We start from the raw sequence: 12,760 nt of genomic DNA, 5'->3' as shown, positions 1-12,760 counted from the left end.
TAACAAAGAACTTGAATAGAAAGAACTACAAATAGAATATCAACCGTACAAGCTATGGACTTTGTAAATTTAATTTCACTCGGACTGAATCATGTCACAAAGCAAACATGTCCTACTGGTGTCCCCATGTTGAGCTCATATTTACACATCAGTAATATGAGGCTGGAAACGGGCCCTAATAATGCTTATCATCGGGCTTAGGACGGAAGATGCTGATGTGTCGCCTGTTCACCTCCGGAAGTGGTCTCGCGTTGTTCTCCATGTCCTGCAGCAAGTAAAACACGCAAAGACGAGATTTAACAACGGGGACGGGGACGTACAGTGGTAGCGACATATTTACTTTCCATTGCAGTAGAAAAACAGAGGCAAAGTACGAGCAATCTCATTGCAAGCGTGTGGAAATTAACAAGCAGTTAGCGAGACCGATAGACTTACGTCGTTCACGGCTTCCGGCTTCCCTGAGAAGCTCCAGCTGGCACTTGGAGACGCTGCGAACCTGCAGAAAAGAGCCAAAGAAAAAACGCTTGAAAACAGATGGAACCTGTACTTAAATTTGCTCACCAACCCAAGCCAAGCCGACGACAGTATGGGCACCGTGCACGACAGAGAAGAATGTATATGTTCATCATATGATCGTGACGCGACTAACCAACCAACGCAAGTGTGTGTGTTAATAATACACACAAATGATGAGTGATGCATGTGAATTATAATGAAGTAAACAAACAAAGGCCAAGGCGCCAAAGCGTACCTTATTGACGATGGTCCAGATGACCCCCTCGGTGCAGGGTGGCCCGATCACCTCGACGTGGCCGGGGTAGAACGAAAACAAAGAAACCCACCTGCTACGGGCTAGAGGACGCACTTTGCAGAGTAAACAATGGCCTGATAATGGCGGCGGCTATGCATTTCTCAGCATCGTCGCAGAGTCTATACGAAAATAACGGAAGGCGGCGTTACGCCGAGTTGTCGATCTCGAGACGCTGTGCGTGGCTGCTTGCATGCGCTTGATCGTCAGGGCATTTTCTGGTGGATGCAGTGGAGCCGGCAAATTGGGTAACATGTCCAACTTTAGCTTGAACCGCTGCTGGTGCTCGGTCGTTCATCCGTACGAATGCCTTTGTGCTTGAAATGATCTTCTCCATCTTTTTTTTATCCAGAAGAAGGGGTATGGTATGGATGCGCAGATCCTGTCAGTTCAATCAAAAGCGATATACGCTGTTTTGATCGAGCACCAGCCGGCAAAAATTAGACTAGAAATTAGTGCAAAAGTGACACTGAATCTGTGATTATTGCTCGTGGAAGTAGTATGTTCTTTTTAATTTTGGTGGGTGTATTGACGCCACCGTGAAAGTATGTACCATTTGGGCACCGCCCACCAGGCAAGCTTCATTGCGGTGCGTGACAATGCGAGTTGACTCCGCACATCTTAAATTCAGTTCACCGGACGGCATATTACAAATTGCATGATCATGGTACAGTAACGATTACGTAGTATGGATAAGGATAAGTAGCTGGCTATTTTTTAGTCATGACTAATAGTTGACCCAAACAAAGTTTTAGATTAATACATACACTCATCCGGCCTGCCACGAGATGAGATAGTACACATATATCAATATTTTAATTTTAAAATCTCTCACCGAACTTAACTTAGTACGGTTAGTTTTGGAATTAAATCTTTACCATCCGATTATCATAAGTTTATAAGTATAAACAATATAACATAAAATAAATAAATAGCCAAATTGCAGTTTATTCCCTCCGTCTCAAATTATAAGTCATTTCAACTTTTCTAGAGAGTCAAAATATCTCATATTTGACCAAAATTATAGAAAAAATTATAAAGATTTATGACATCAAATATATAAAAATATAATTAATGAAGAACTTAATGATACTTATTTGGTATCATAAATATTATTATTATATAGAAATTTAGTTAAAGTTAAGATTCTTTGACTTTTCAGAAAAATGAATGACTTATAATTTAGGATGGAGGTAGTAGGAGATTATGCAAGTCAAACTATGTCTTATAAAAGGGAATGAAGGGAGTAACCAACTGCGATAATGTTATTGCAAAGCATAACACGAAAAGATGACATCCTCAAACGTCCTGACCAGTAATTGACAATATTGATTGAGCTATATAATCATGATGTGCGCGCGATGGCAACGACAAATGTTTTATGTTTTGCGTGTGTACCATTATAATATACTGTATACATTTATAATCTCTCTCTCTCCCTCTCCCTCCCCATAAGCAAAATGAGATGCATGAACCATGCAGAGCATCTCCAACCATTTAGTAAAATTCGTTTTCTAAATCTTGTTGTTGCCAACTTTCAAAATAATATGAGAAAGGAAAAAAAATCTCATCACTAACAGTTTGGTAAATTTCGTTTTCAAAAACCCAAAAACCCGCTAACGAAACGAAGAAGCCAGGGGCGAAGCCAGGAGAAAGTGGTGTTGGGGTCAGTACTAATGTACACCGGGGTCTTTGCCATTAAAGAACAGTACAAAACAGTAATTATCACTGTGTTTTCACTGATTTATTGGGGTCGGCTGACCCCAACGACAAAGCTTAGCTTCGCCCCTGGAAGAAGCCCGCTAAGCGAACGAAGAGCCTCGCTAAGCGAACGAAGAGTACTGCTAAGCATGAAGAGAAAGACTAATGCCAAGCACGGAGCCAGCGTATATATTTGCGCACTAGACAGGAAGATATGCCAAGTTGAAAAAAAAATAGGGAATTTGGATACCAAACTGTCGGAGAGGGGTTTTTTCTTGTTTTGCTAAAAAAAGTTATGAATCAGAAGTTATTTTCCAAAGTTTTGGAGTTATACTTTCTTTTTAGATTCCATGTTAATTATTAGGAGACACATTAGAAACAAGATGGATCCAAAAAAAATCTCATATAGATAAAAGGCATCTAATGATCAATCCAATAAACTCTAATAATCTTTGATAATAATAGTCATATGGATCTATTCTATTCTACGTAGTAAAATTACTCACCCTTATCATGAAAAGAATACACTGTAATTCCTTAAATGCATCCAAATTAACGAGATAATTGTTATTAAAGGACTCTAAACATGTGGCTTCGCTATTATAGAATTTTTAACATCGGTTTTGCTAAAATAGGACTCTAAATATTGATACTTTGTTATACATGATATTTTGTGCTTTTAATCATATTTCTTATATCAAATACCTGTAGTTGCCAAGACTTGACCCTTTTGTCCTCAAGATATACATGTCTGCAGGGGCTGCTGCCCGCTGCCTAGCCTGGCTGGCCGACGGCAGCCTGCTGGCTAGGGCTTGGCTGGCCGCCTCCTGGCCGTGGCTTGGGCTGGTTGGCCGCCGCCTGGCCATGCCCATGCCCAACCACCATATAGAGTGCAATATGTAACAAAAATGGGGAAATGATGATTGAAGCAATGGATAAAACCATGAATTTAACAGAAACAAGTTCATCTCATAAAACCATGGTTTTTTTTTGATACATTTAGTGGCCGCCTCCTGAGGATTACCAAAATCAAATACAGCAGGTCAATGTCGGTTGAATTGAGTATCAAGATGGTGACCACACCACCAAGTGATCGATAAGGTTCATCTCAGTTGCGCTGCTGCAGCAAACGCATGCAGCAAAAGACTGCCACCCTTGTGCATCCAGGTGCATCCCCCTCTACCCCATCTGCTCCAAGACGAAGCAGGCTTCCTCGGCCTTGCTGTCCTCGTGGAGCCCCCTCACCAGCCACCTGAACGTGGGAGCTAGAGGGTCGCCAGCGTCACGTTGAAACCCTGCAGACCTAGGTCGAAGTCGCGCGCTTGGTAGCACCCGTCGAGGAGGACGCGATAGGTGGTCGTGCTCGGTGCGCGGTGCCATCCTTGAGCTGCATCTCGACCAGCGCCCTATGTGCCTCGTCAACTCGGATCACCGGGCGTCATCTTCCGCTTGCGCATGTCGGAGATCAACCCAGTGGGGCGCACATCGCGAGCAAGCATTTCGTCGAGCACCACGTGGGTGCCCGAGAACCTGTTCCGGTGACAAACGCCCTTGAGGATGATGTTGTAGGAGATGGCGTTGGTCCGAACGCCGAGCTAGGGGCCTCCAGGAGCATGTCCTGTGCGGCGTCCACACGGTCGTTACAGAGGGAGTGCAGGACAGCGTGGAACGTGGCATTGGAGTGGGAGCAGAAGGCCGGGATGGCACAAAAGACGAGGAGTGTGACGTCCGAACGGTAGGCGGCGCTGGCTCCACTAGGGTTAGGCCACCAGGTGCCTTGACGTTTGTGGCCCAGGGCCCTACATGGACACCTTCGCTTGGAGGATCCCCGTTTAATTAGCAGAAGCGTAATACGGTTATTACGAAAAATACATATGTTTGAGACTCTAAATATGATTAAAAGGAGCAAATGTTATAAAAAAAATAAAGTGCAAATGTTTTGAGACCAACTTTAACGAAGCCAACGGTAGAAATCTAAAATCATGAAGCCACATGTTTGGAGTCCTATAATAGCAATTACTCCCTCCGTCTCTGATTATAAGTCATTCCAAAAATCTTGGAGAGTCAAAGTTTTTCAAGTTTGACCAAATTTATATAGCAAAATAATAATATTTTTGGTACCAACCAAGTATCATTAGATTCTTTGTTAGTTATATTTTCATAGTGTACCTATTTTATGACATAAATCTTTATATTTCTCTCTATATTTTTGGTCAAACTTGAAAATGCTTTAACTCTCCAAGATTCTTAGAATGATTTATAATTTGGAACGGAGGGAGTATCTCCAAATTTGTGAGTGCCCATAAGAAAAACTAACCTAAAACAATCCCATAATTTTCATCCAAATCATTGACTTATGCTATTCTAAAAAATAATCTAAAGTAACCCCATTTTGCATCTAAATTATGCACACATCTTTTTTATTAAGAATAATATATGTTAATAAACTTGTATCTAAATTGTCTACATTTGTCATTACAAGGAAATATATATAGAAAACATACTATTGTTGGTATTAAGAGACGAGTTTTATTTAAAACATACTATTTGTCTTTTTTTTAAAAAAAAACAAGCTTTATTTAAAATGCGTGTGGAAATTAATGAATGGCACAAGAGATGAGCGGATGGACAAGAGTGCCAAAAGGATCGTTCGGATGGACAAGAATGGAAATTAACGAATGGCACAAGAGATGAGCGGATGGAAATTTACAAACAACTGACGTAATTACTGTTTGTTGATTTATTGTGAGAGAAAAACACTGCTGATAGAAGAAAAAAACAACTTATAAAACAAACGAAAAGACTCAAGATCACAGATCTGTCCGGTATATCTCACGCCGTCAAGTATATCACAGGGCCCAGTTGAAGGATCACAGATCTGTCCAGTACAAATTTGGCTGTTTGATCGATTCAGAGATGATAGAACGCCTGTGCACAACATCATGTGTCCACGTGGCATGCATGAGCAGAGAAAAATGGTCTAAAAGCAATGCTGCAGAAAGTGCAAGGTAGAACGTCTTTGGCTTCCGTACTCCGTGACGCCCCGAGACAGAAATTTGGAGACGCCACCAACCACAACCAGGAAGCAGGAAGCAGCTACTAGCGTTTACTTGTGCGCGCGGCGTACTTGCCCGTGCACACGGTAGCAGGTTTGAGAGTTTGGAAGCACCATTTGCAGTTGCACACGGTAGTTTCTGCCGACGTGTGAAAACCGCAACTAAGTAAGGATCACGACGCATGCATTTGACACGCTAGCTAGTTGTTTGCTGGTGTGTCAACACCGTAATATATATATATATATATATATATATATATATGTATGTATATATAGCGCGTGACCAAACAAGGTTTAATTAGGTTTACCACGCAAAATTAAGGGTAGTATATATAGTCAACAGAACGGTGCGTGCATGGCTTTACTGGAAAACCTGATATATATGATAGGGAAGAAACGGCCAGTTGATGTATGGAGCAGCCACGCGCCCACGCGAACATAATGCAGTCCCGAGAACGCCGTCCATGCAATGCCGATGACTCCGCCCCATCGATCATCAGGCCATCAATCGATGGAGCCCGAACGGCGTTTATTTCGAGTTGACAAGTTACCAAAACGCACGGAGTGACCTCAAATATCCATCCAATTTGCCGGCCCTCTTCTGCGTAACGCCGGCATGTACTGTACGGCTACGGCCGCCATCCATCTTCTCTGCTGAGATCATGGATGCGATGAAGAAATGGCGTAGGCGGCACGAACTGCGCTGCGGCCTGCGGCGAGCTCATCCTCGGCCTCGGCCGTGGCACATGGCACGGCAGGCAGCAGGTTTCTTTGAAAACGCGTTGTTCGTTCCAAGTTGAAGTATGAGATTTTCCCTGTGGTGATTTCTCACTGATTTTGCCAAAAACCATAGCGGTCAGCTGACCCCAACAAAAGAGCCTAGCTCCACAACTATATATATAGAGGTGGGAATAGTGTGGGATATGTATGGGGCCAGTCCTCTTAACTTGTACTTGGCGTCGCTACGGCATTCCATGCATATGGACATTTTGTTGTGTTTTTCTTGAATAATTTCGGCATGCATAGATGTAAGTATAATTTTATTTTTGTACCATAAAATATTTGTCCAATCCAAACATGACTGAAATTACGGACCATGTAGTCCATCATGTCAAGATTTTATTATATATAGACGGCCCAAAATTTATCCTGCTATATTCTGTAATTTGGACTCTGCAAAAAAAGACTATGACGCGGTGACTCTAAAATGGAACGGGAAGTCCTGGCTCCTGGTTCTAGTCTGGCCAGCAGACTAGTCCACGCTGCCTCCCTGGCCCACAGCGCCCTCTCTCTCTCTCTCTCTCTCTCTTATATATATTCTGTGCGGGGAGCTCTTCTTCTTCCCAAATCAGCTCAACGGCCAAAAGACCAAGCAGCAGCTCGGCACACAGAGAGAGGCTACAGTCAGAAGAGCATGGGTCCAGCAGGTCGGCACCTCCGCGGCGTTCTCACGGCGCTCCTCGCGGCGGCCCTGGTGCTCTCCGCCGCCGTCCCGGCCGCGAGAGGCCAGGAGGAAACCGAGCACGAGGAGGAGTTCAGCTACGTGGTCGGCGACGAGAACGGGCCGGCGCACTGGGGCGGCATCAAGGCGGAGTGGGCCAACTGCAGCGCCGGGCGGATGCAGTCTCCCATCGACCTCTCCCACGAGCGCGTCTCGCTGGTGCGCTCCCTCGGCTACCTCACCCACTCCTACCGCCCCGCCGACGCTTCCATCGTCAACCGCGGCCACGACATCATGGTATGTGTTCTGACCTCTGACAGCTACGCCTTCGCTGGTGTGGTGGTGGTGATTGGAATTGGATCATCATTGATGATGCATGGCTGTGCCAGGCCAGCTGATTGATTGATTGATTGATTGGTTGATTGCAGGTGAGGTTCAATGGCGACGCCGGCAGCCTGGTGATCCACGGCACGGCGTACTACCTCAGGCAGATGCACTGGCACTCGCCGACAGAGCACACCGTCGACGGCCGCAGGTCAGAGTCATCGTCATCCTCGTCTCTCGCCGTTGAGGAGCTAATAATAAAGCCTTGACGTGAACCGCTTAATTACTCATTCCCTAATTGCTTAATTACTTACTAGTAACGGCTCTGAGATGTTGGTTCGTCGCGTGCGCCCGTGCTCGCAGGTACGACATGGAGCTGCACCTGGTGCACCAGACCTTGGCGAACAAGACGGCGGTGATCGGCATCCTCTACGAGATCGGCGGCGAGGACCCGTTCCTGCAGGCGCTGGAGCCGTTCATCCACCGGATCGCCGACAGGAAGGACAGGGAGGAGCCCGTCGGCGTGGTGGACCCGCGGCGCGCGCGGGGGAGGGCCAGCGTCTACTACCGCTACATGGGCTCCCTCACCACGCCGCCCTGCACCGAGGGGGTCATCTGGACCGTCGTCAAGAGGGTATATAGGCTTTGGCTTTGGCTTTGCAATAAATTTCTCGTCAAATTCCAAACTTTTAGCTTCAATTTCGTTTACTCCGGAGATCACCCATCATGACATTTACTCGATCGTGATTGGCGCTGACCGATCCAACGACCAACCGTGTTTTAAACAAAGTCAAGATGTTGGTCGGCATGTGGGTTGGTGATCGATTTCGGTTGGATTTTTATACTAGCATTTTCCCGAGGTTTTTGAGTGTTTCGTTTATGCAGGTCCGCACCGTGTCCAAGCACCAGATGGAGCTTCTCAGGGAAGCCGTGCACGACGTAAGTCCACATTGCCGCTACCTAATTTCCAAAAGTTTGACCAGCAGCGTGTTAGCATGTATCTATATGCTCTGTTTGCTGACTTGTTAGAAGAGAAAAACACTGCTGAATGACTAACAGATTCGACAGACAAGCTTAAGCGAACAGAGCCTATAGATTCTAGAAGGCGCCAAGAAATCTGGTTTTTGTTTTGTTTTTTATCAGTCTGACCAAATTTTTGTCTCGCTTGTGTTTACCTGCTTTTTTTCAGGGCATGGAGAAGAACGCGAGGCCGGTTCAGGACGTGAACGACAGAGACATCAGCATCTTCCGCCCAAAGCCCCATAAGCACTACTAGTTATAGGCTCCATGATCCAGCAGCGTAGTTAGCACAGTATCAGTGATGATGCATGAGCTGAACACCCGTGGTTCAGACAGACCTTCAGAATAATATACATATGAGATGAATTGCATTCAATTTGTTGGATGGTTCAGTGTTGAGGGGGAGATGTATACTGTATATGATTACAGTTTTGTATTGTAATTCTTTCTACCTCTCTGTTATACTCTGATGAAGAGTAGGACTAAATAAACTAAGCATCACCTTCTGCCCTTCTGGTGTAGTGGTGTGCACTTTTGCAGAAAAAAAGAAGAAGAAAGGTTGCTGATGCGCATGTGGGACTCGATTTGATTATTGTTGAGTAGTTGGGACCACAAACATGACTGTCTAACTGACACAGTCTTTGTTAAAAACATGACGAGTCACACAGTTTATGTTTGAGACCATTCAGCCAGCTGGATTTGTCTTCTCCCTGCAAGTGAAGAAAAATGTTTCAGAAACATGTAGGATGCAGAGATGAGTGATACAAGCAATCTACTATAACAAAGCCAAGTACTACAGCTACGAGCAGTGAGCACGGACCTGACGAACAAGACGACGACCACGCAGACCTCGCGCCATGTGCCTTGGACCAGTACAACAGTACTACTCAATACTCAAGTCCAGTTTTTGGAAAATCGGGCAATCTCGTGTAGCTCAGCTCTGCTTTTCTGTTGTATGAACGGCAAATGCGTGTGAGTTACCGTTGGCGAGAGGGACGACAAATACGTGGTTGGTGGTGGTGGGTGGTAGAAAATGCAGTCGCGGTTGATGCCGCCAATGCATTGCAAACGGCTTATCACGCCGGACGGCGGGTCTCTTCTGAATCTGAGTTAAAGAGCAAGGGCCTTGTTTAATTCGTGTTTAATTACGGAGTAACTAGGCTAAAAAGATTCATCTCACAAATTACAGACAAATTATGTAATTAGTTTTTATTTATATTTATATTTAATGCTTTATGTATGCGTCGAAAGATTCAATGTTACAGAAAATATTAAAAAAAATTTGGATACTAAACCAGCCAAGAGGTTTAGGCCCTGTTTGGTTCTAAGTTCTTTTTTTTATCACTCATCGCATTGAATGTTCGGACATATGTATGAAGTACTAAATATATACTATTTGCAAAACTAAAATAACAGCTAGAGAATAATTTGCGAGACGAATCTTTTAAGTCTTGTTAGTCCATAATTGGACATTAATTGTCAAATACAACAAAAATACTATAGTGCATATTAAATTTTATCACCCATAACCAAACACCCCCTTACTCTTTGGAAGCGGTTACCTGAGGTGTTGTTTACTTCGTGAAAAAATTTGCAAAGTTTTTAAGATTCCTCGTCATATCGAGTCTTGTGGCACGTGTATGAAATATTAAATATAAATAATAATAATAATCAATTGTATAGTTCGTTTGTAATTTAGAATAGTCAAAACCAAAAATTTTAACTCAGGCCTTGTTTAGTTCACCCAAAAAAACAAAAACTTGTTAAGATTCCTTATCACATTGAATCTTGCGACACATGCATGAAACATTAAATATAGACGAAAACAAAAACTAACTGCACAGTTTATCTATAAATCATAAGATGAATTTTTTAAGCCTAGTTAATCTATGATTGAACAATAATTGTCAAATAAAACAAAATACTACATTACTAAAAACCCAAAAAAATCAGAACTAAACAAGGCGTGTGAACAACCTCCTTGGAAGCGGTCACACTCACACCTGGCCCGCAACAGCAGCAGGACTTGGCTGATGACTGAGAGGCTGCTCCGCCGTGCTGACATGCTCGGCTCTAGGTGCCGACCGACCTCCCCCCGTTGACTTCTCACTGATCATGTTCGGACTTGTGGTGCTCCGGTGACGCGAGGAAGACGACTACTAGAGGCCACCGTCAGGGTCCTCAGGGAGGGACTCGGCAAACGCACAAGTCTCTCCACGACGTGTGGGTGTGGAACGGCAGATTCAGATGCGGCAGAATTGTCCGTGCTGCTGTGTGAAACAACCTCCCCGGCGGTGCTTGCTCAGTCAGGCGGTCGCCGCTCCCGCGTTCCGGTAACATAACGTACATCCCTGGTAGATGTAGATACGTATGCGGTTGACGGCCCATTTTCCCAAGGTCCGTCCACGAATCAGCGGAGGTGTACTGAACTGAAACCGTGGAACGGTCTGTGTTCTTGGCGGCAAACTAGTTGTAGTCGACAGCAGTCGGAATTGAAATTCGGATCCACGACATGGTTTTAAAAGGAGCGCGCTTGAAAATTCCTCGGAAACGGTTTTTGTTTTCGACGATTGAAGATTCATTAAAGGAATTAAAAAGAGAGGAGTCGTCGAGATTGACAAGGCCTCGGCCGGCACGACCGGGTGATACGTCGCGTATGGAGCTGCCAAAGACGTCCACGGACGATACTTTTTTTCTTTTTTTAAAAAAAGAAACAAAATTTCTCTCTGATGAGCATCATCCCAACCCAATGGACTTCTGTAGACCCGCGGAAAGAAATACTCCTACTACTTCGTAGCTTGCAGAAGCTTCCCTCCCATCAGTATAGTAGGAGTATGAATGTATGATCTTGAAAATCATTCGGGCGTCTGAACTTTTGCACGGTTCAAGAATTTTGGTCGTATTGGTGACTCTCTTAACTGCTTCGCTAGCTCAAGTTTTGGACTGCTGTTGTTCCATCACTCCGAAAGTGTTCCTTGGATTGTTTAGGTTTTTTACTGAATATACGGAATAGGTTTTTTTTAAGGGCCTGAATACTGTAAACATTATTGTTCAGTACTACTAGTACAAATCTAAATGACGTCCAAGAAGATCCAACTGGCATTGTCTTTTCTTTGTTAAGAACCAAGATATGAGGATGCCTCTAAGATTTCCTCCAGCTGGAGTTCTCGTTCTGTGCAGTGCGAATGAACTCCAACAGCCCGCTCCACTATCTTAGTTATCAATCAATCAATCAATATAGCTACTCCATTCATGAAAGAATCAATTCCTAAAATACATGTAGTGATTTATTTTTTTAAAATTTAACTAACTTTATAGAAAAAAGTAACAACATGTATGATATAAAATGCACATCATATAAAAATATATTTTATGATAAATCTAATAATACTAATATGATACCATAAACCTTAGCATTTTTTTTTAAAAAATTTAGTTAAAATTTAAAAAATTTGACTTAGGAAAACTCTAGAAATTGATTTTATGGACTGAAGGAGTATTAATTAAGTGCAGGAGCTCTTAAAATTTATTAACCTATCTCTGATTTCTCTCGTGTCCCTGTCTCTCATGCCACCACGACGGGATGCTCGAGGAATCATGGGCAGTTGACAAATCATTCAGGAGTGTTTTTCTTTTACAATAAATCAATAACAGTGTTACAGTCCAAAGGAAGAAGGTGGTTCGGCAACTATCAAAAGTTCAGTCCTGTCTTGCGCGGCGCCATGTGCGAGCGATGGACCGACTCCAACTTTGCGGAAAAATAAAAAAAGACCATGTCACGACTGATGGGCTGCCCGGGCTGAATCAGAAGCTTGCCGTCATTACAGCCCAGGAAGCCGTCCGAAGGAGCACTTGTGTGCCGAAGCCGGCGGTGAATGGTAAGGGCCGCTCGCACGACTGACAACCCGACCTCAGCTGCGCCACCCCACCCCACGCCACGCCGGTGCTCCGTGCTCGAGCTCGACGCTGGCCATCTGCCGCTCGCACGATTCGGCACGCCTCAGCTGCGCTGCCCGCCTCGCTAGTGAGATAAAATTATATTCTAAATTACAAAATTTAATCATCATGTAAAATAAAAAAAATAAAAGTTTAGAAATAGCAAACTTGTTATTTTAGCAAACCGGATAGCATATCTGTTGGATTTTAATTTCTGCTTTAAAAAAATAGAAATAGTCTAGATAACATATATGTTAGAGTTGCTCTTACATACATAGCAGCTAGCAGGTAAAAACAGAGGTCCTAAATCCTGACAGCTAGCGCAGTTTCTAAACAAGAAACGGGAAACCTCTGAAATCATGTCCGCGCGCGTTATTTCTCCGTCCAACATTGGAGCCGTCAATGGAGTGGAGCACAAGTTGCATGCATTGACAACAATGACAAGTTACCGAATGCACTGATCACCAACCGGCCT

At 44.0% G+C, this 12,760-nt stretch overlaps 1 protein-coding gene across 1 annotated transcript; it reads left to right on the top strand.

Annotated features, from left to right (window-relative positions):
- On the top strand, positions 6,916–8,917 carry LOC8080665 (alpha carbonic anhydrase 7). The gene is made up of 5 exons (XM_002445579.2): positions 6,916–7,302; positions 7,434–7,540; positions 7,693–7,963; positions 8,215–8,268; positions 8,519–8,917. Exons 1-5 carry the CDS (start codon positions 6,979–6,981, stop codon positions 8,603–8,605), a joined length of 843 nt encoding a protein of 280 aa, XP_002445624.1. The 5' UTR covers positions 6,916–6,978; the 3' UTR covers positions 8,606–8,917.

Source organism: Sorghum bicolor, chromosome 7 (assembly GCF_000003195.3).
Source record: "Sorghum bicolor cultivar BTx623 chromosome 7, Sorghum_bicolor_NCBIv3, whole genome shotgun sequence".
NCBI classification, from domain to species: Eukaryota; Viridiplantae; Streptophyta; class Magnoliopsida; order Poales; family Poaceae; genus Sorghum; species Sorghum bicolor.
Note: the sequence above shows the minus strand (reverse complement) of the source record. Positions and strands in the feature narration are given on the sequence as shown.

Coding starts and splice junctions, on each gene's coding strand:
- LOC8080665 (XM_002445579.2), top strand. CDS start 6,979: ATGGGTCCAGCAGGTCGGCACCTCCGCGGCGTTCTCACGGCGCTCCTC. Junction 7,303..7,433: donor ACCGCGGCCACGACATCATG/GTATGTGTTCTG, acceptor GGTTGATTGCAG/GTGAGGTTCAATGGCGACGC. Junction 7,964..8,214: donor TCTGGACCGTCGTCAAGAGG/GTATATAGGCTT, acceptor TCGTTTATGCAG/GTCCGCACCGTGTCCAAGCA.